This window comes from Erinaceus europaeus, chromosome 1, assembly GCF_950295315.1.
Source record: "Erinaceus europaeus chromosome 1, mEriEur2.1, whole genome shotgun sequence".
In the NCBI taxonomy this organism is placed as follows: Eukaryota; Metazoa; Chordata; class Mammalia; order Eulipotyphla; family Erinaceidae; genus Erinaceus; species Erinaceus europaeus.
In genome coordinates, this window is record NC_080162.1 from 164,855,706 (window position 1) to 164,876,700 (window position 20,995).

The window sequence follows — 20,995 nt, forward strand, 5'->3', positions numbered from 1 at the left end:
CCTCTCTCAATTTCTCTCTCTATATATCCAATAATAAATAAATCAAAAAATTTTGGTCCATACTCCCAGAGGGAGTGAAATATTAGGGCAAGATGACCAGAGGACTCTGAACTCCAATTCCAGCAGGACCTAGACAGAAAAGAGGAAGAAAGGAAACATTTGGAAATAGTGATATGTGTAGATATGATTTAGGAAGAGAAGGTATGACCACAGGAAAAAATGGGAAAAATATATAAAGAAATAATCGTTGGTTACCCATATCTGTGACCTTGGGAGAAACACTGCAATTTCTAACCAAGGGAAAAGGGACATAGAACGCTTGGTGGTGGGAATGGTGTGGAATTGTACCTGTTATGTTGTAATTCTATAAACCAATGTTAAATCAATAATAAAATCCATGTACTACTTAGAAATTGAGTAAAGAACATAAAGAACTAGAGATGATCAATCAGTTCCAAATAAAGTTGAGTATTTGTAAAAACAACAACAAAAACTATTGGAGTTCTGGTGGTCGGTAGCACTCAGTGTAGGCTCACTGAGACACAACCAGTGTTGCCCCTCTGTACTGGCCCTCTCACTTGGTGATAAATGACTGGTGATCTTTCAATCCTGGGATGTGTAGGATCCCAGGATTCCAGCAATACCCTCAAATCCACCAATGACCTCCTAACCCCAGATATAAAATCATCAATGCTTACACACACCTGTCTACAAATACCTAAAGGAGGTTGAAGAAGGCCACTAGGAATAACCAGTTAATCCACTTCAACTCTCTTAATGACAGAATTTCTACCATTCCATTTCTTGTAGCAAAGTAGGTGGCTCTGTAGGACTTGCACGATGAGGGTTCAGGCTTTAATTCCTGGCACTGCATAGGCTGAAGCAGTGTCCTCCTGACTCCCCCCCCCCCACTCATCCACACACACATTTTTGCTTTTTTGAAATATATAAGCAAAGTGAGAGAGTGAAAGAGAACACAGTACTGATGTTTCCTTCAGTGCAGTGGGGGATGGGGTTGAACCCACATCATACACAGGGCAAAGCAAGGTTCTATCCAAGCGAATCCTTTTTTAAAATAAAAAATATCTGTTATTTATGATTTTATGAGAGAGAGAGAGAGAGAGAGAGAGAGAGAGAGACTAGAGCACTACTTAGCTCTAGCATATGTTGTGTCAGAGATTAAGCCTGGGACTACCTCAGGTAGGCAAGTCCATGGTACTCTATCACTGAGCTTTCTGAGCACCCTTCAAATCTTTATTAGAGGGTGAGGGGACAAAGGAACCCTCCTACATTGCTAGTGGGAGTGTAAATTGGTCCAACCTCTGTGGAGAGCAGTCTGGAGAACTCTCACTAAGCTAGACATGGACCTTCCATATGATCCAGTAATTCCTCTCCTGGGGTTATACCCCAAGGACTCTATAACACCCAACCAAAAAGAGGTGTGTACTCCTATGTTCATAGCAGCACAATTCATAATAGCTAAAACCTGGAAGCAAACCATGTGCCCAACAACAGACGAGTGGCTGAGAAAGCTGTGGTATATATACACAATGGAATACTATGCAGCTATCAAGAACAATGAACCCACCTTCTCTGACCCATCTTGGATCGAGCTAGAAGGAATTATGTTAAGTGAGATAAGTCAGAAAGACAAAGATGAGTATGGGATGATCCCACTCATAAATAGAAGCTGAGAAAGAAAAACAGAGAAGCTCAAAGCAGAATCTGACCAAGTTTGGAGTGTGGCACTAAAGTAAGAATCTCTGGGTGGAGGGTGAGGGTAGATGTTCTCTGGGTGGAGGGTGGGGGGGGGGGTGTGTGAGACACAGACCTTTGGTGGTGGGAATGGTGTTAATATATACTATTAACTTATAGTCTCACAAATCACTATTCAATTTATATGAGGGGAAAATGGAACTATTGCCTTAAACCTTTTGATGCATAGAACACAGCTCTGAGTATATGTTCCTTCAATCTAAGCACTTAAGACTTCAAATTGGCAGTCAGATTAAATTTTAACAGTGGGCTCAAATTGTTAATAAATTTCTAACAATGACTGGTTCTTTGAAATATTAAATTTCCTAAAAGCTTAGACCAGGAAGAACAGAAGCAACCAATGGTGTTCCTTTATATGATACAAATATATGTAAATAGCATGAAAGGACATAAATTATTGTGAGGTCTTGTATGCCACAGAAAATCCTAGCAATGGGATTTTCAAAATTAACCCAATTTCCAAATGATTTGGTTATAGCTGTAACTATCTATTGACTTTTTAAACTCTAAGACAGCAAGAACCTTCCCCATTCTCTATAAAGCCCATATTTCTCTCAGTCCTGAAACTTCTAGGGTGGGGCTCACTTTCCTGCATGCTTCTTTCAAGTCATACCAACTTATCATACCTGCTGATCCCAACCCGGTCAATGCAACCAGTACCACCATGGCATGTTTCACTTTGGATTATATCCAGAGACATCAGGTGTGAAATGGCAACTCTTCAGCTTCCTTACTCTGCCACTAGGTTCCAGACGCTATCATGATGCCAATCTGACTTCACTGGGCAGAGGACCCCATCAGTATGTCCTGGAGTCCCACCTCCCCAGATCCCTACCCCACTAGGAAAAGAGAGAGGCAGGATGGTGGTATAGATCAACCTGTCAACACCCATGTTCAGTGGGGAAGCAATTACAGAAGCCAGATCTCCCACCTTCCACACCCATGATGATCCTGGGTCTATACTCCCAAAAGGGATAAAGAATAGGAGAGCTGTGGTCCAGGAGGTGGTGCAGTGACTAAGGCACTAGACTCTCAAGCATGAGGTCCTGAGTTCAATCCCCAGCAGCACATGTACCAGAGTGATAATCTGGTTCCCTCTCTCCTATCTTTCTCATTAATAAATAAATAAAATCTTTAAAAAAAAAAGAATAAGAAAGCTATGAAGGGAAGGGATTGGATACAGAGTTTTGGTGGTGGGAATTGTGTGGAACTGTACTCTTGTCCTATGGTCTTGTCAATAAATAGAAATAAAAATAAATGGAAAAAAATCTATAGGCTAGACTCATCATTATATAATGGCTCATGTTCAAGAATACAACCGCTGACAGTTCAAGACTTTTGCTGTGTGCCTAAACAAATCACCTTGCTTTAATGGAGAAAACCTACACGTCCCAGTCATTTGTCATCTTTCAACCTTGCTCCCAAAGAGCAACTCCAGTTCCCAGAAATGTACCATACACTACAGCTGGAGAAGAGTGTGGTGTGACTGGTTGTGACAGGTGCAAAATTGTATTTAAAAAAATCAGGTAGAGTATTTAAATCTTTCTCTTTTACTTTCTGAGAGGAAGAACAAGTGAGAACAAGAGTGTACACAACTAGGACCACTCCATAATGCAGTGCTGGAGACTGAACCCATGGCCTCACACGCACACACATACATGCACACACATACATGCACACACATACACACACACACACACACTATGGACTTCTCTAGTATCTAAAACTTTTCTACACCTTGATTTTTTCATCTGTAAAATGAGGCTATTCAGCTATTGTGACGATTAAATAGCGCCAGGCATTGGTATATCATATTGTCCAATTTACATTTCTTTTTTTAAAATTATTTTATATTTATTAATTTATTTTCCTTTTTCTTGCCCTTGTTTTTTATTGTTGTTGTAGTTATTGTTGTAGTTACTGAAGTCTTTGTTGTTTGATAGGACAGAGAGAAATGGAGAGAGGAGGGGAAGACAGAGGTGGAGAGAAAGATAGACACTTGCAGACCTGCTTCACCGCCTGTGAAGCAAACCCCTGTAGGTGGGGAGCCGGAGGCTTGAATCAGGATCCTTACACTGGTCCTTGCACTTTGCGCCACCTACACTTAACCCGCTGCGCTATGGCACGACTCACCAGAGTGGAGTTTTCTAACATTCAACCCTAAGTGATAATACAGATACATGATGATAAGGTCACAGCCCTGTGCCTGTGGGGTTTCTCACATCTGCTGTTCCTCGTATGATTGCTTTACACCCTTCTGCCTCCCCACATCCCACTAAAGCCTACCACATTAAATTACTGAATGCCTGATAAATTGACACAGGCCACTTCTTTGTGTTTGGGTGAACATAAGCACTGAACATGCAGTAAAAACACAGCTTCTCTTTGGGGGAAGTGTCCACATGTACAGGATTCAAATCACACCCTCCACTGTCAAAGTGTTCCAGAGGATACCCCCTACCCTCACTCCCACCCCCACTCTGAAAACATCCACTTGAAGATATCCTTTGTGCTGTAGTTTGAACAGAAGCTGACAGTCAAGCTTCTGTCATGTAGATACTGCCTGTGGGATAAGTACATGACAGAGAGGAGAGGTATTTCCTATCTTTTTTTCATGTAAATGTAACTGATCCTGCAAGATGCCTACCATATGTAATACACTCAAGTTATAAAGAAAACAGTGATTTTTATTTTTGTAGGGATCCAAAATTTCACAAATTTTCACCAAGTGAAAATGCAAACATCCAATTTCCCAAAACAAAATGTGCTATAAGTATCTGCCTCAAAATAAGTAAAGCCTATATATTAAAAAGATTCAGTTTGTGTTTTGAAAAACTTTGAGACATACAATTATTTTCCCCCTCTCATATTAATTAACTAGTGATTTATATGTCTACATTTTGCTAGGAGTGTACATAAATACCATTCCCACCACCAAAAGACTGTGACCCATCCCTCCCACCCACTCCCACCCCCCACTGTCCCAGGAAGCTGCATGTCTACCCCTCACCACAGGGTTTTTACTTTGGTGCCCTACTTACAATTTGATCAGGTCCTGCTTTTAGTTTCCCTTTCATATCTTCTTACTCAACTTCTGTTGATGAGTGGGATCATCCCATACTCATCTTTATCTTTCTAACTTAACATAATTCCTTCTAGCTCTGTCCAAGATGGGTCAGAGAAGGTGGGTTCATTGTTCTTGATAGCTGCATAGTATTCCATTGTGTATATATACCACAGCTTTCTCAGCCACTCATCTGTTGTTGGGCACCTGGATTGCTTCCAGGTTTTAGCTATTATGAATTGTGCTGCTATGAACATAGGAGTACACACCTCTTTTTGGTTGGGTGTTATGGAGTCCTTGGGGTATAACCCCAGGAGAGGAATTACTGGATCATAAACAACAACTGAATCTTTTTTATATATAGGCTGTGCATTTGATATGCAGACTCTCTCAAAAGCCTAGACCAAGTAGATTAGAAGCATCCAATAGCACAGCTATATACAAGATACAGGGTACTGTACAGCAAACCCTAACAAAAGGACTTTTCAAAGTTAACCCAATTAACAAATAATGTGATGATGACATTAACTATCGATTGTCTTTTTGAACCCTAAGACTGCAGGAACTTCACATCTCCAATATAGAACCCCTACTTCCCCCAGTCCTGGAACCCTTGGACAGGTCCCACTTTCCCGTATGCCTCTCCCAATCCATACCAAATAATATTGCATCTGCCGATCACAACCTAACCAACACAACGATTGCCACCTCAACATGCTTCACCTCAGACTGTGTCCAGAGACTTCAGGTGTGGAATGACAACCCTTCAGCTTCATTACTCGGGTGAGACCTTTCCTTTTATAGTACACTCTAATTTCATCTCAGGTGGTTCACTTTCTAACAAAGTCCCAAAACCTAGATATACACCAGTTTCTGTGAGAGAGAGCATATGTTCACACGTATCCATAAACTACTTCAAAATATATACCTGAAAGCAGAAGTACACTAGAGTTTGCAGTGAGTACTTCCCTAACACTTCCTCTCCACTATTCCAAGCTTTGGGCCCATGATTGCTCAACAATTTGTTTGGCCTCATATGTTAACTCTCTTCTCAATCATCAGGTTCCAGATGCCACCAGGATGCTGGCCAGGCTTCCCTGGATTGAAGACCCCACCAATGTGTCCTGGAGCTCAGCTTCCCCAGAGACCCACCCTACTAGGGAAAGAGAGAGGCAGACTGGGAGTATGGACCGACCAGTCAATGCACATGTTCAGCGGGGAAGCAATTACAGAAGCCAGACCTTCTACCTTCTGCAACCCTCAATGACCCTGTGTCCATGCTCCCAGAGGGACCGAGAATGGGAAAGCTATCAGGAGAGGGGGGCGTTATGGAGATTGGGTGGTGGGAATTGTGTGGAGTTGTACCCCTCCTACCTTATGTTTTTGTTAATTAATCCTTTCTTAAATAAAAAAAATAAAAAATAAGTAAAGCATTATCTGAGCTGCTGCTTTCTTTAGTCGATTCACTAATTTGCCTTTGTTGCATCTATTAGAATCACTTCATATGCTTTTTTTCCAAACTCAGTAAATTGCCACTTTCTGGGTGGAAATGTTTTCCATTATCAATTTGCTTTAAAAAACGATCTTTTGAGCACCTATGATATGCCATACCTTGGGTTAAATTCTGGAAATACAAGAATAAAAGAGGCCAAAGTTCCACTCAGGTGTAGCAGTTAGCCTAGCAGTGTTAATATAATGTACATGCCATACAATTTGAATGTTGGTCTTCTTTCTCTGTCAGTCATATTCATTTAATCATTCAGTAACTCATCAGTTTAGAAGTTTTACACTTTTCATTTTTCATTCATTACATGTCAGGTACCTTTACAAAAATCCTGTTAAGTTACGAGTAGGTTTCTACAATTCAAATTTAGAAAATGCAAAGTGGAACATGTTAATTTTTTATAAATTTCACTGAGGTAGTAGCTAATTCTGAAGAAAACATATCTTCAAAGTAATGTAAAAATCACCTAATAAAGGTACTTACAGACTTAGTATTCCCATCAATTACTTCTTCTTCCAGTGGTTCAAGCTTGAGCTCCTTCAGTTAGAAAAAAAAAAAGAGGGAAGGAATCAGAAATAAGATTAAAATACAGTATATTTGAGTTATAGCTCTTTTATAGGAAATATTCAATAAGAAGGACCTCACTATCTGAAAGAAGATGAAATAGTTACTAATTTTTAAAACTGAACTGTTCCAATAAAGACTATTTGTACCTGATATATTGATTATAAGGAGCTATTTCAGATGTGGTCTGTTTCTAATTACATTTAAGTTTACTTGATGCCATTGAGAGAGAGAGAGAGAGAAAGAAAGAAAGGGAGAGAGAGAAGTGGAGAAGAAATTAATTAAAAGAGAAGGAAAAAACAGAACAGTTAAAAAGTTAGCATGAATAGACCCCCCAAAAAAATTTTTTTACAGTGAATCTGACCACATTTCTTTGGAGATCCCAATAGGGACTAGTGTTACCGTATAATAAATTTCCACTTTAGTGCTATTTGCTTTTGTAAAAACAGGCTCAATTAAAAAATTGATATTTTCTAGAAACAAAGGATTATTAAAAAGACCCTAGAGTCTTCTGCTATGATCAATGTATAATGCAGCAGTGGAATCAAGCATGTGATCTCCTAGGACTTCACTGTAAGCATTTCTTCTGGAATTTCTGCTAAATGACAGTTGTGCACAATGATTTCTTCAAATACTTAACATTTTGGCACTGAGTGATGTGAAACTAAGTAGAGAACACACATTACCATGTGCATTCAAGCATTCAGATCCCCAGTTCCCACTTGCGGGGGAAGCTTTATGAGTGCCTCTGCAGGTAATCTCCTCTATCTCTCCCTCTCTGTGCCTTGCCTTCTATGGAGTACAAGGACCCAGGTTCAAGCTCCTGGCCTCCACTTGCAGGGGAAGCTTCATGAGAGTTGAAGTTGTGTTGTAGGTTTCTTTCTATGTATCTTTCTTTCCTCCTCTCAATTTCTCTCTTGTGTCTGTGTAAAAAAACAAAACAACAATAACAACATGGGGGTATAATTTCAATGTATCTCCATTAATACTCATAAGCTGAAACAGAAAGAAAAGCCTGACATGATGAAGCCATCTTTGCTTCATACTGGATGGAACTTGAAGGAATCGTGTTAAATGAGATAAGCCAAAAAGAGAAAGACAAATACTGAATATCTCACCTGCAGGTGGAACTTAAAAATTAAGAATGCTCATAAGACTCCTTAATTCCAGTTGGGGTGGTACAACCCTTAACAAATCTCAAAATCTAAATATAGACCAGGGACCATGAGATAGGGCATATGTTTATGTATCCATAATTTAGGAGAAAACATATACCTTAAAGCAAAGGTACACTATAGTTTGTAGTTAGTCAAATATAGCAAGCAAGTAGAAAGACCCAAAATGATACCATAAAGTAACAAACAAAATAGCTTTTTTTAGACATAGATACCCTCCCTCGCCTATCTTTTATTACATGTTCCTCAATAACTCCAAAGCTAACCTTGTCAGACAAAGTAAGGACTATAAAAGCTGAATAAGGGCAAGAGACTAGCATACGTTATTGAGGAGTCTTTTAGTCACTATCAGGCCATCCCAACACCTAGGGCCCTAGTCAGGGAATCCTGGGATTCCCACAAAGACATGAAGGTGCTAGACCTCTAACAGATCCCTGTTGCCACTGTCACAGATCATCTCCATCAGGAACAACATAATGGACCCCTCTGTGGGTCCGTATAGGACCTTGTCTTCAATGTGGATCAACAATTGTAGGGAATGTTCAATTCTCCAAAGGGAGGTTGGATAACATAACTCTACCTATCACCCGAGGAAGATGGGTCCTGAAGTTAGTGCAGCCTGGAATGTTCCTAGCCATGACCACAAAATGTGAGCTCAGATCTATAGAAATGCAGAGGTTACATAGGCTCCTAGGCTGAATATGGGCCCCAGATCAAATTGATGGAACTTACAGTTAACAATATTCATATACTTTCCCCATATTTGGGAGCAACTGTCTTCCCTGATACAACTTTCTATTCCTTTTTCCAACTATGACACCATCTCCCCAGACAATAACCTGGGTCCACCTGCATACTAGATGTCAGGCTCAGGCAAAAACTAGTAAAGTCATGGGCCCCTTGGAATATACCTAATCTAGACCTACTAGCTTTTTCCAAAATGGAGACCCCAAATCTTCATTTGCAATATCCTTGTCTTTAGGTTCATGATTAGTCAACAATTTGTTCTGCTTTATATCAACTCTTTTACAGCCACTAGGTTCCAGATGCTAACATGATGCCAACCGGACTTCCCTGGGCAGACAACCCCACCAATGTGTCCTGGAGCCCGCTTCCCCAGATCCCTGCCCCAGTAGGGAAAGAAAGAGACAGGCTGGGAATATGGATCAACCTGCCAATGCCCATGTTCAGCAGGGAAGCAATTACAGAAGCCAGACCCTCCACCTTCTGCACCCCTCAATGACCCTGGGTCCATACTTCCAGTGGGTTAAAGAATAGGAAAGCTATCAGGGGATGGGATGGGATATGGAGTTCTGGTGGTGGGAACTGTCTGGAGTTTTACCCCTCTTATCCTGTGGTCTTGTCAATATTTCCATTTTATAAATAAATAATAATAAAAACCTAAGAATGGAAAAGGAAAACAAAGCAAAACTTGAATTGGGTATTGTATATTGAACCAAAGCAAAAGGTTCTGGGAATGATGAGAAGAGGGGGTGGAGAGCATATTGGGGTTCTGATGAAAGGAGAAGGACCTACGTTGAGGGTGAGTGTGTTCTGCATATACCTATCTCGGGAGATGAGAAACTGTACCTATGTGTCAGTAACTGAACTGTAAACTACTACCCCCCTTTCTTCAATAAAGTGATTAAAAAATCATTACTTGAGATCCAGCTGGTGGTGCACCAGGTTAAGCACACATCACTATGCACAGGAATGAGGGCTCAGGCCCCTGCTCCCCACCTGTAGGAAGGGAGCTCCACAAGCAGTGAAGCAGTGCTGCAGGCATCTCTCTCTTTCTCTATCTCCTTCTTTGTTTTCAATTTCTTCCTACTTCTACCTAATAAAATAAAAACATTTTTAAAATCAGTAATCAATAAAGAAATATGCAGAGATTTCCAGTTTCATTCCCTCATCCTCCAGGTGAATGGTACTGGGCTTGGTTTAGTAGTGTAGGAAAGATTTTATCAAACATATGTAGCAGAGAGAAAATACAGCAGTACAGTTAGACTTTCTTTCAATGGGGAAATGAGCCCTAAGGCTAGCAACTATAGGAGTCAAGATCGTCAGCAGGGGAATAACATGCATTTAGCTCCTGTTTGGTGCCTGGGCAGCTTTTCAATAATAATAATAATAAAACCCAATTCACTGCATTACAGATTAAGTCAAAGAGGAACTACAACTTGCACTGCTGTCCTGTTCATTAACACGGATCATGCTGAGTCCCACAAAGCTGAAGTCCACTGCTGAAGAATGTCACACTGTATTTTCAGCAAACCTCTCAACACTGTCTTCAAAACCAAAACCTTTCATAGGAAGAGGGGGGGGGGGAAATGTAGGAAAGAGATATAACGATGCTTTGATAAAAATTGGAAAAGAAGCTATGACCTAAGTTTGAGCTATTCATATAAAAATAACCATAAAATCTTAAGACACCAAACAAATTTGACAGGAACTTTAAAACTGTTTTTAAAAGAAATATCTGTGTTCTTTAAACAATCTCAAGCTTGTTTATTTATGGGGTTGGTTTGTTTTTAACAAAATTTGGTTTCTAAATAGATGTCCTAGGTTTTCAGACCACAGACTGTTGGGAAACCTATGAATTTTTCTAGTCTCATAACATAATAGTTTCCCTTAACAAATACTTGTAATTTTTTAACTGACCAGAATTTAAGGTTCAGTTTTAATGATAATACAGTCTCCTTTCAGTGAGCCTTTACTTTTCCTTTTTAATGAAGCATTCTAGAACTGTATACCAGGTATTCTACTACCTTCTAACCCTCTATCCAGGAGACCACTGTGTGGCCCTAACACACCAGGCACATTCTCCACCTGCTGGAAACTAGAATCTTGAATAGAATGTCAGCACACTGGAAATGGAATACATTTATTCCAGTGGGGGTGAACTGAGACACAGGGGAGTATTCTATGCATCTAGATTGCTAGTTACTATTTTGTTGTTGTCATTTCCCTGCTGATGATCTTGACTCCTATAGTTATATTTTGTTGTTCCCCCAGATATAGAGGGAGAGAAAGATACCAAAACTTCCTACAGTGAAGTCTGGGCCAGACTTGAACCTGGGCTGTCACATGAAAAAGCAGGTGCACTATCCAGGGCATGTTAAGTTATTCCTGGGCATGTTAAGTTATTTTGTCTTCCAACATATTCTAAATACAGGATTCATGACTATTGACTTAATGAGTATTCCCAGAAAAAAAAATTCTTATTGAAAAGATAATGTCTGGTGCTTGCAATCAAAATTTCTAGTTGTTTTTATTCTTAAGACCTTTAGTTAAGCCATTCCTGCCACAAGAGACACTTCCCAAGCACTCAGCCCACCATAATCATTTCTTCAGGAATAGATTTTAGCATCTGCTCCACTGTTTTACTCAGCCAGCAAATATTTACTGAGTACTAACTATGGCCCTAGTTATTTGTTGCCACAGACTTCAGAAAAGGTCAGTCAATGTATTTTGTTGTTCAGGAGACACAGCTTTTATCTATGTCATATGCTTTGTTTAGTTTATTGGATAGAGGCAAAAAGAAATGAGAGGGAATGCTTCATCCAGGGCCCTAGTCAGGGAATCCTGGGATTCCCACATAGATATAATGAGCCTAGACCTATAACAGATAACTCTCTCTACCATCAATGGTCATCTCCATCAGGAACAGCAACATGGACCTGCTTGTGGGCCTCTACAGGACTCTGCCCTCAGTGTGGAACAATAATGGTAGGGACTGCCCCACTCTCTGAAGGGAGGCTTGGTCAACATACTCTGCCACTGAATGACGACTGGTCCAGAAATGAGTCTGGCCTAGAATATTCCCAGCTATAACTATGGAATACAAGCTCAGACCTACAGGGATGCGGAGGTTACACAGGCTCCTGTACTGAATATGGGTCCTAGATCAGATCGATGGGGCTTACAGTTAAAAGTATTTATATACTTTTCCCATATTTGGGAGCTACTCCTTTCCCTAATCGAGCTTTCTAGTATTATTGCCAACTCTGACACCATCTCCCCAGACAATACCTTTAGCCCACCTGCATATTAGCTGTTAGGCTCAGGCAAAAATTAGTAAAGTCATGGGCCCCTTGAACTTGGAACATACCTAAAATAGACTTCCTAGCTTTTTTGCAAAATGGAAACCCCAAATCTCATCTGCTCTATTCTTATCTTTAGGTTCCAGATTATTAAACAGTTTGTTCTGCTTTATATCTTCCTGCTTTTCAGCCACCAAACTGCAGATGCTACCATGATGCCAACCTGACTTCTCTGGGCAGATGACCTCACCAGTGTGTCCTTGAACCCCACCTCTCCAGAGTCCTACCCCACTAGGGAAAGAGATACAGACTGGGAGTATGGATCGACCTGGACCTGACAATGCCTATGTCCAGCAAAGAAGCAATTACAGAAGTCAGACCTTCCACTTTCTGCACCCCATAATGATCCTGGGTCCATACTTCCAGAGGGATAAAGAACAGGAAACTTCTAATGAAGAAGACAGGATGTGGAACACTGGTGGTGGAAATTGTGTGGAATTGTACCCCTCTTATCCCACAGACTTATCATAATTAAATAAATATTAAAAAAAAAAACCTGGGTTGCAAATAGCAAAACAGTTATTAAGATGAGCTATTCTAAAAAAAAAAACAATCTTATTTATTCATTCATTAATGATAGAGGGAGAAAGACAAATTGAATTAGAGCATCTTTATGACACATGTGATGCCAGGGACTGAGCTAGGGATCTCATGCTTGAACGTTCAATTCCTTTATCCACTGCAACATGTCCTGAGCTGCCCTTATAGCTTTTTTTTTCTTTTTTATTTATAAAAAGGAAACACTGACAAAAACCATAGGATAAGAGGGGTACAACTTCACACAATTCCCTTATTCCATCCCCTCCTGATAGCTTTCCTATTCTTTATTCCTCTGGGAACATGGAACAAGGTACATTATGGGGTACAGAAGGTGGAAGGTCTGGCTTCTGTAATTGCTTCCCCACTGAACATGGGCATTGGCAGGTTGATCCATACTCCCAGCCTGTCTTCCTCTTCCCCTAGTGGGGCAGGGCTCTGGGGAAGCGGAGCTCTACGACACATAAGTGGGTGGGGTCCTTTGCCCAGAGAGTCTGGTTGGCATCATGGTAGCATCTGGAACCTGGTGGCTGAAAGAAGAGTTAACATATAAAGCCAAAAAAGTTGTTGACTAATCATGAACCTAAAGGCTGGGATAGTGCAGATGAAGAGTTGGGGGTCTCTGTTTTGTAGATAGTAGGCCTATTTTAGTTATATTCCAAAGGGCCCATGACTATATATATATATATATTTTTTTTTTTTTTCCTTTTGAGTCTGACATCTGATATGCAGGTGGACCCAAGTTATTGTCTGAGGAGATTATGTCATGGCTGGAAAAAGGACTAGAAAGCTGGATTGGGGAACAGAGTAGCTCCCAAATATGGGAAAGGTGTATAAATATTGTTGACTGTAAACCCCATAGATTTGATCTGATCTGGGGCCCAGATTCACCTTAGGAACCTATGTGACTTCTGCATCCCTGTAGATCTGTGCTCACATTCTGTGATCATCCTTATTTTTAAGGACTATGGATTCCTTTAAGTCAGCAACTCTGTTCCATACATCTGTGTTATTTCACTGGTGTCTGGCATAAAAAAAACCACACACACATAACTGATTTTAAAAGGCTATATTTCCCACCAAAAATCACTTAAAGGGAATATCATACACAATGGAAATTTGAGACTGAAATGAAAACACAATCCTTGGAACGATAAAATATAATTCTGAAGAGTTCTTTAATTCTAATTTGCTAGCTAATGGGAAGCCTTAATTTCAAAAAATCCTCCATTAATATACCAGTTTCTAGAAGTTTGTAACCTCATTTTCCTAAGTATTTTTACACAGCAATTTCCCTGAATTACAGAGACATTCTAAGACTTTAACCAGGTTATTCCCTAGAGCTGCTGTTTGTATCATTCCAGCACACTGCTACCTATGAGATTCTGTACTTGCTTTCACAAAAAATTCCAATAGCCACCAAATAGCCATGCATAAGACCACTGGGATCCTAGCTGATATTCTACCAATGGGGCTTCCATGGGTAACAGGGCAAAGAGGAATGGAATGGTAGGACAAAATTCATTGAAAGAAAGAGAAAGGAGAAAGGAGAAAGGAAAAAGAAAAAACAATGAAGCACTCACCTTCTTTTCCAGTCTATCAATCAGTTTCTGGAGTCTATTTATCTGGGTCATCCAGTGGTTATCTTCTTCTAACAGGCCTACATAGGAAAATCAAAAGGGTTGTATGTGAATCAACTCCAGAAAGAGCAGGAACACTTTGGTTTCTTAGTGATTTCCCTTTTATTTTGAAAGAAGACTGTAGTGTCACAATTTAACCCATCAAAAATACATTCATATATACAGAATCGGGAGAATTATGGTAGTTATCCTTTGGGGATGGGAGGACAGAACTTTGGATTGTGGGAGTGGTGTGGAACCATGCCTCTATTATCTCATAACCTTGTAAATCATGAATAATTTCCTTTTTGTGCTACACATCCTGGGAAGTAGAGCAATAGACAAAGCACTGGATTCTCCAGGGCATTTCATGTGAAATGGGATGGTAAAGTAGAATGGAAACTAGAAGAAGGTGTGACATCAGAAAGTTGTGTTTTGTTTGTTTGTTTGTTGTTTATCATTAGGTAATGTTAGAGATTTTATATGGCATTGAGAATCACTGAGAATAAGGGAAATTAATCAAATAGGAGAGAAAGGGGATATTTTCAGGAATAACATTTTTCAAAAAGTCACAGGTCTGTCTATAAGTCTTAAGATCTGACCAGGAACACATGTGTGGCATGAGTCATACAGGACAGAAAGGCTAGGGCAAATATATAAGGATGTGGGAAGTGTAATTATAATTAAATGATGTTTTTGTGAAGGTTACTACATCCTAACGTCTACACCTACACTTGTCATAGCAGCCAGTAGTAGAAGCTATAGGATACAACTGATAACCAAGATCTGAAAGTTGTTTGGGAGTCTCTTTACCATCAATTGTCAGTCACTTCCATCAGGAATGTCATCATAAGCCCTTTTATGGGCCTCTCTAGGATCTTACCCTCACTATAAACTAACAATGCTAATGACTGTCCCACTCTTCAAAGGGAAGCTAGGTCATCTTACTCTGCCACTTGGAAAAGACTGGTCCTGTAATGAGTAAAGCCTAGCATGTTCCTAGCTGTGACCAATTCCACCAGGACTGTCAACTCAGACTGACAGGGACTTGGAGGTTATACAAACTCCTGTGATAAATATGAATATACATGGGCCCCAGGTCAGAGCAATGTGGTAAACACTTAATTGCATTTCCATATATATTTTTCCAAATCTCGGAACTACTTTCTGTTCTAATCGGGCTTTCAAGTTCTATTCTTTACTCTGACACCATCTTCCCAGATAATACTTCCAGTCTACCTCCATGTTAGCTAAGAAGCTCAAGCAAAGATTACTAAAGTCATAGCCCCCCCACCTAGGAACAAACCTAAAATAGACATCTTAGTTTTCTTCTACCCTAGGTTCCCTATCTGCTTTATCCTTACTCTTTGGTTCCTGTTTATTAAATATTTTGTCTTGCTCAATATCTTACTGCCTTTCAGCCACCAAGATACAGAGGCTACTATGATTCCATCCTGACTTCCCTAGGCAGACAACCTCTCTAGAGCCCTACCCCACTAGGGAAAGATAGAAACAGGCTGGTGGTATGGATTATCCTGCCAACAACCATGTCCAGTGGAGAAGCAATTACAGAAGCCAGAACTCCTTCACCCCCCAAAAACCTTGGTCCATACTCCTGGGGGGAGGTGATAAGAGAAGATGACCAGAAGGCTCTGAACCCCAGTTTCACTGGGACCTGAAATTTTGTTACCAGGAATATTTTAAAAAATATTTTTATTTATTCATTATTGGTTAGAGACAGAGAAAAACTGAGAGGGGAGGGGGAGATAGAGAGGGAGAGAGACAGAGAGACACCTGCAGACCTGCTTCACCACTCGTGAAGCTTTCCCCCCTGCAGGTGGGGACCAGGGGCTTGAACCTGGATCCTTGAGCACTGCAATGTGTGCACTCTACCAGGTGCACCACTGCATGGCACTGGAATCTTTGTTTTTATACCATCACTGAAAAGGAAACAAATCTGGAAAACACCAGAGAAAGTCAGGCACTGTTTTGTTTATCTGAGAGAGAAGAAGAAAAAGGAAGGGCACTCAGAAGGTATAACAAGTGTAGGTATGTATGGCTTAGCAAGAAAGTGAAGGCAGAACTGTAGAAGTGAATAAAAAGGGGCAAAAAATTAGATATAGATATAGATATAGATATAGATATAGATATAGATATAGATATAGATATAGATATAGATATAGATATAGATATAGATATAGATATAGATAGATATAGATGAGTCAACCCATATTTGTGACCTTGGGAGTACTATTACAGTTTCCACTGGAGGTAGATGGGGGCATAAAACTCTGTGTGGGAATGGTGTGGAAGTATACCCCTACTTTTTATAATTATAAATTACTATTAAATCAATAAAACAAAAAAAATTTTTAAAAAAGTACTGGACTCTCAGGCATGGGGTCCTGAATTCAGACCCTATGTTACATGTGTTAGATTTATACTCTGATGTTCCTCTCTCTCCCTCTTTTCCCTCTCCCTAAACTTCTCTACTCTGATTCTTCCCCTCCTTCTTTTGTTAATTAAAATCTTTAAAAAAATAAAAAGACAACAATATTTATACAAACTCTTTCTATGATATTGATTTTTATAGAACCATGGATCCCAGTGGCCTTCTTTTCACAAACCTTGTTTATGTTTTTGCCTGTATGGGCCTTTGATATTTAAAAAAACAGGTCCTACTGAGTTGCTTTTACTGCCCCTTGAGGTGGTTGCTCTTTACTTTGAATAAGGGAAGCATAGGTCAATAATTCTAAACTTAAATCCACGGCAATGTCAGAGAAGTCAGAGAAGGCATAGATTTGACCACAGTAAGGTACGAATTCTGACAAAGACAACAGTGGCAGTGTAGCCAGTGCCTCTCTTCGTAGGGACTAATCACAGTACACATCAACACTAGTTACTATATAGCAGTTAAGAGATTAGACTCTAGAGTCTGCTGATTTTAATCAAATTGGTTGAACCCACTAGAGTCAGTTTTCTTAGATTTTTTTTAAACAATCACTCTAAGGATTAGACAATTTGCACTTAAAAGATTCAGATATGTATATGCATGTATACAGGTATATGTAAATAAATTTATCAATGTATATGTTTGTATAATCCTGATTAAGCATCAGATTAAGCATTATGTAACATTATGCAAATTCTGTTATTACTGTCTCTGTTGCAAATATTATGCAAAGGTATACAGGGAAAAATTGTGGTTTGAGACTCTTCCCAGACATCCTGGCATCCTTACGTATCTTCACTTAAAATATTTTCTCAGATAACTGCTGATGTAACATCATTTAATATATCTCAGTCAGAGGATGTGATTGAATTGAAGAATATAAGGCCTTTCAGCTCTGAGAACTAGTAAGATAAACTCTAAATTATAAAGAGGTAGTAAATGTTTTCTATTTGAACTCAGTTCTCTTATCTACTTTCCTGGGTGAAACAGTTCTCAAGACCCACCAAGTAAATTTTGATACGAAAGTAAGCAATATCATTCATCTAATGTAGAAGCTAAAATAATCAGAATAAGGATGTCTTATAATGGAGATTATTATACAAGTATAAGAAATGTTTTTATTCTGGGTTGTTCCTAAAAGAATTTAAGGTGGTTGTGACATCACAATCCTTGAGAAGCATTTTGGGGCATTAACAATGTTTTTGAAATGAAGTAGGAAACAATTTATATTTTTATTCAGATAATAAAGCAGTATTATTTTTCTAGTCACTTTTAGTAGATTATTACTATTGACTTGTCAGAAAAGTCATGACAAGTATTTTTCTATGCAAAAATGTGTCACGACTTTTCCGTCAATCCAGTATTTCCAAATTTCCTCTTTCTTCCTGCTAGAGAACTATCTAATGCATTCTTCATCCTAGGATTTTGCAGTCTTCTTTCTGCCATAATGTGTAGATCACATCTCCCTCCCCATGTTACTGGGGTTGGCCATGTGCCTCATTTGCAGCTAAGATGTAGAGTGGCCTTAAAAGAGCAGTGTGATCTGGCCTGGCTGTTGTACTTCAAGACACTTACCAATAGAAGGAGTTGTCAGGGCTCTAAGGAGGAGGGGCTCTATGGAGGAGGTACATGAAGGAACAGAGCCAAACCCAGCCTCCAGCCTAAAGCCACATGCAGCTGAGACAACCCAAATCATAATCAATCACAGAGCCGGGAGGGAGAGAAAATGCCAAATATTTGCTGATGTGATTGCTGAGAACTTGGGGTAGTTTCACAATAAAAATGAACAAATGAGCAATGCAACCTTAGAGGACTACACCACTTTCCAGAGAAATGGAAACATCTACTACTTCTTCTTCTAACGTTTACCCTTCTTCCATAGCCAGTTAACAGCGTCAGGTTGAGCCTGATGTAAAGTTTCGAAATACCTACTAACATCTATCTTTTAAATGCTATGAGGAAGACAATGCTCATAAAAGTACTTTGAAACATTTCAAATACAGCCTGTGAAAATATAAACTATAATTTTCTGCACTTTAAAAGCACTTAAATTAAAGCACTTTAATTTTCTGAAATGTTAGATATTTAAAGATTCATCTGTGTTAAAATGATATGTTCAAGTGATACGCATGTGTATACATATACTTATATGTATTCACATATACATAATATACATATGCGTGATTTATAAAAACTACTCTGATATTTAGCAACACAAGCTAGCAGATTCTAAATTCACTGTAACTGCATTATAAATGACACAGTTAAAATACAATATAATGAATATGAAGGCTGTAGTCCAGTGCATCATATTTTTAGAATCAAAGCACTGCTCAGCTCTGTCTTACAGTGTTGCAGAGGATTGAACCTAGGACCTCTGAAGCCTCAAATATGAAAGTATTTGGCATAGCCACTTTGCTCACTTCCTGGTTCTCTAATAAAGCTTATTGTGTTATACATGACAAAACCAGCAAGGATGACTTTCATTTCATCATGAAAGGAAACAAGGATCTTTTTCCTAATGTGAAATTAGAGTATCTTTCAGCAAACTTGGGGACCTGCAGCATATTCGGTTGCACAGACCAAAGAGTCTATAGATGATTGAGATTTCTGCAGGTCCCAAGTCTTTCATGTCTTAGATGATGGAGCCACTTTCTTCACTAGCCATTATCTCTCTGTGTACTTCCCAGGAGGCAACTCCTAGGATTCTCACATATGTGATGGCAAAGATCATCACCCCAATTCCAAATACTTCCAAAGAGTCTAAAATCTTCACTTCTGTCACTGTAATTTCAGACAACCTTATTTGATATATAGAAATAATTCCATTATCATTCATTATTGCTTCAACTGCCTTGAAAAATAAGCCAATGTAAAAAAGAGAAACTGAACTGACTTCAAAAGAAAAATGGCAAGGCTGCCTTACCTGGACCACTTATGGTGAATTGTGGGCTGTTGGGGGAGAAGCTGTTGTGTCTCTGGACTCGACGATTGGATCGTTTTCCTGGCCATTGAATCGATAGGACTTCTGGTTTGCTTGGTCCTTGCCTTGAACAACAGATAATAGCATTTTATCTTAATGCCAGTATTTCAGCTTCTTGACTCAAGGAACATATCTTCTGCATTAGTCACAAACATTTTCTACTAGGGCCGGGTGGTAGCATATCTGGTTGAACATACTTGTTACAGTACACAAGGACCTGGGTTCGAGCCCCCGGTCCCCACCTCCATGGGGTGATGAAGCAGTGCTGCAGGTCTCTCTCTCTCTCTCTCTCTCTCCCCCCACCTCCTCTGTCCTCTCAATTTCTAGCTGTCTCTATCTAATAAGCAAATAAAGGCAATAAAAAATTTAGAAAAACATTTTCTATTTCTACAAAACAAAAACATAGAGGAATACTGTTTTCCAACACAATTGAGATATCAAAGGTAACTTGGTATCTCATCATGGTATCTCTAAGAAAGAGACCATGAGCTTCATTTTGTTCTTAAAGCATTTGGGTATCCACCACAGGATGATGACTTGGTGGCCATGAAATAAATGTGCTGATGGCTACCACGTGGAAGTATGAAAATGGGCCCCTGTGAAGGCAACAATCCTACAAATCTACTTTTCCTCAGTAAAGTGATGCAAGTTGCAAAAAAGGGGAAAAAAAAAAGGGGGAAAAAAGTTTGAACAAAAGTATGTGCCAGCTTGTAATTTAAGAAAACTCTTTACTTGACATCCATTCATGAATAGCCATGTCTATTTATATTTTGTTTTGTCTGAAAACACCTATAGCTTTTTTACTTCAAGTTTTGAATAAAAAATTTTAATTGTATTTATTATTGGATAGAAACAAAGGAACTGAGAGGGGAAGGGGACGATAGAGAGGAAAAGTGACGGGCACCTGCAGACCTGCTTCACCCACTCATGAAGCTTTTCCCTTGCAGGTGTGGGTCAGGGGCTCGAAGCCAGCTCCTTGCAAACTGCAGTGTGTGTGCTTAACCAGGTGTGCCACAGCCTGGCCCGTTTTGATTTTTTTTTTAAATTGAAAAATTCCACTTATATTACCATAAGAGCAGCTTGACTTACAGTTTGGGATATAGTTTGATTTAAATTTTCTTAGTGATTTAATATTGATTTACAAAATTATGAGGTAACAGGTATAACTGCACACCATTCCTACCACCAGAGCACTGTGTCCCCAAGTCCCTCCATTAG

General features: G+C 39.5%; 1 protein-coding gene across 1 annotated transcript in view; it reads right to left on the minus strand.

Moving 5' to 3' along the window:
- The window catches only part of NECAB1 (N-terminal EF-hand calcium binding protein 1), a 187,480-nt gene that overhangs the window by 22,965 nt on the left and 143,520 nt on the right, over positions 1 to 20,995 (minus strand). The window contains exons 7-9 of the mRNA XM_007517358.3: positions 19,721 to 19,842; positions 14,307 to 14,383; positions 6,828 to 6,881 (exon numbers count right to left, since the gene is read on the minus strand). Of these exons, the coding sequence (XP_007517420.1) occupies positions 6,828 to 6,881; positions 14,307 to 14,383; positions 19,721 to 19,842 (253 nt within the window). The remainder of the gene's footprint in view (positions 1 to 6,827; positions 6,882 to 14,306; positions 14,384 to 19,720; positions 19,843 to 20,995) is intronic.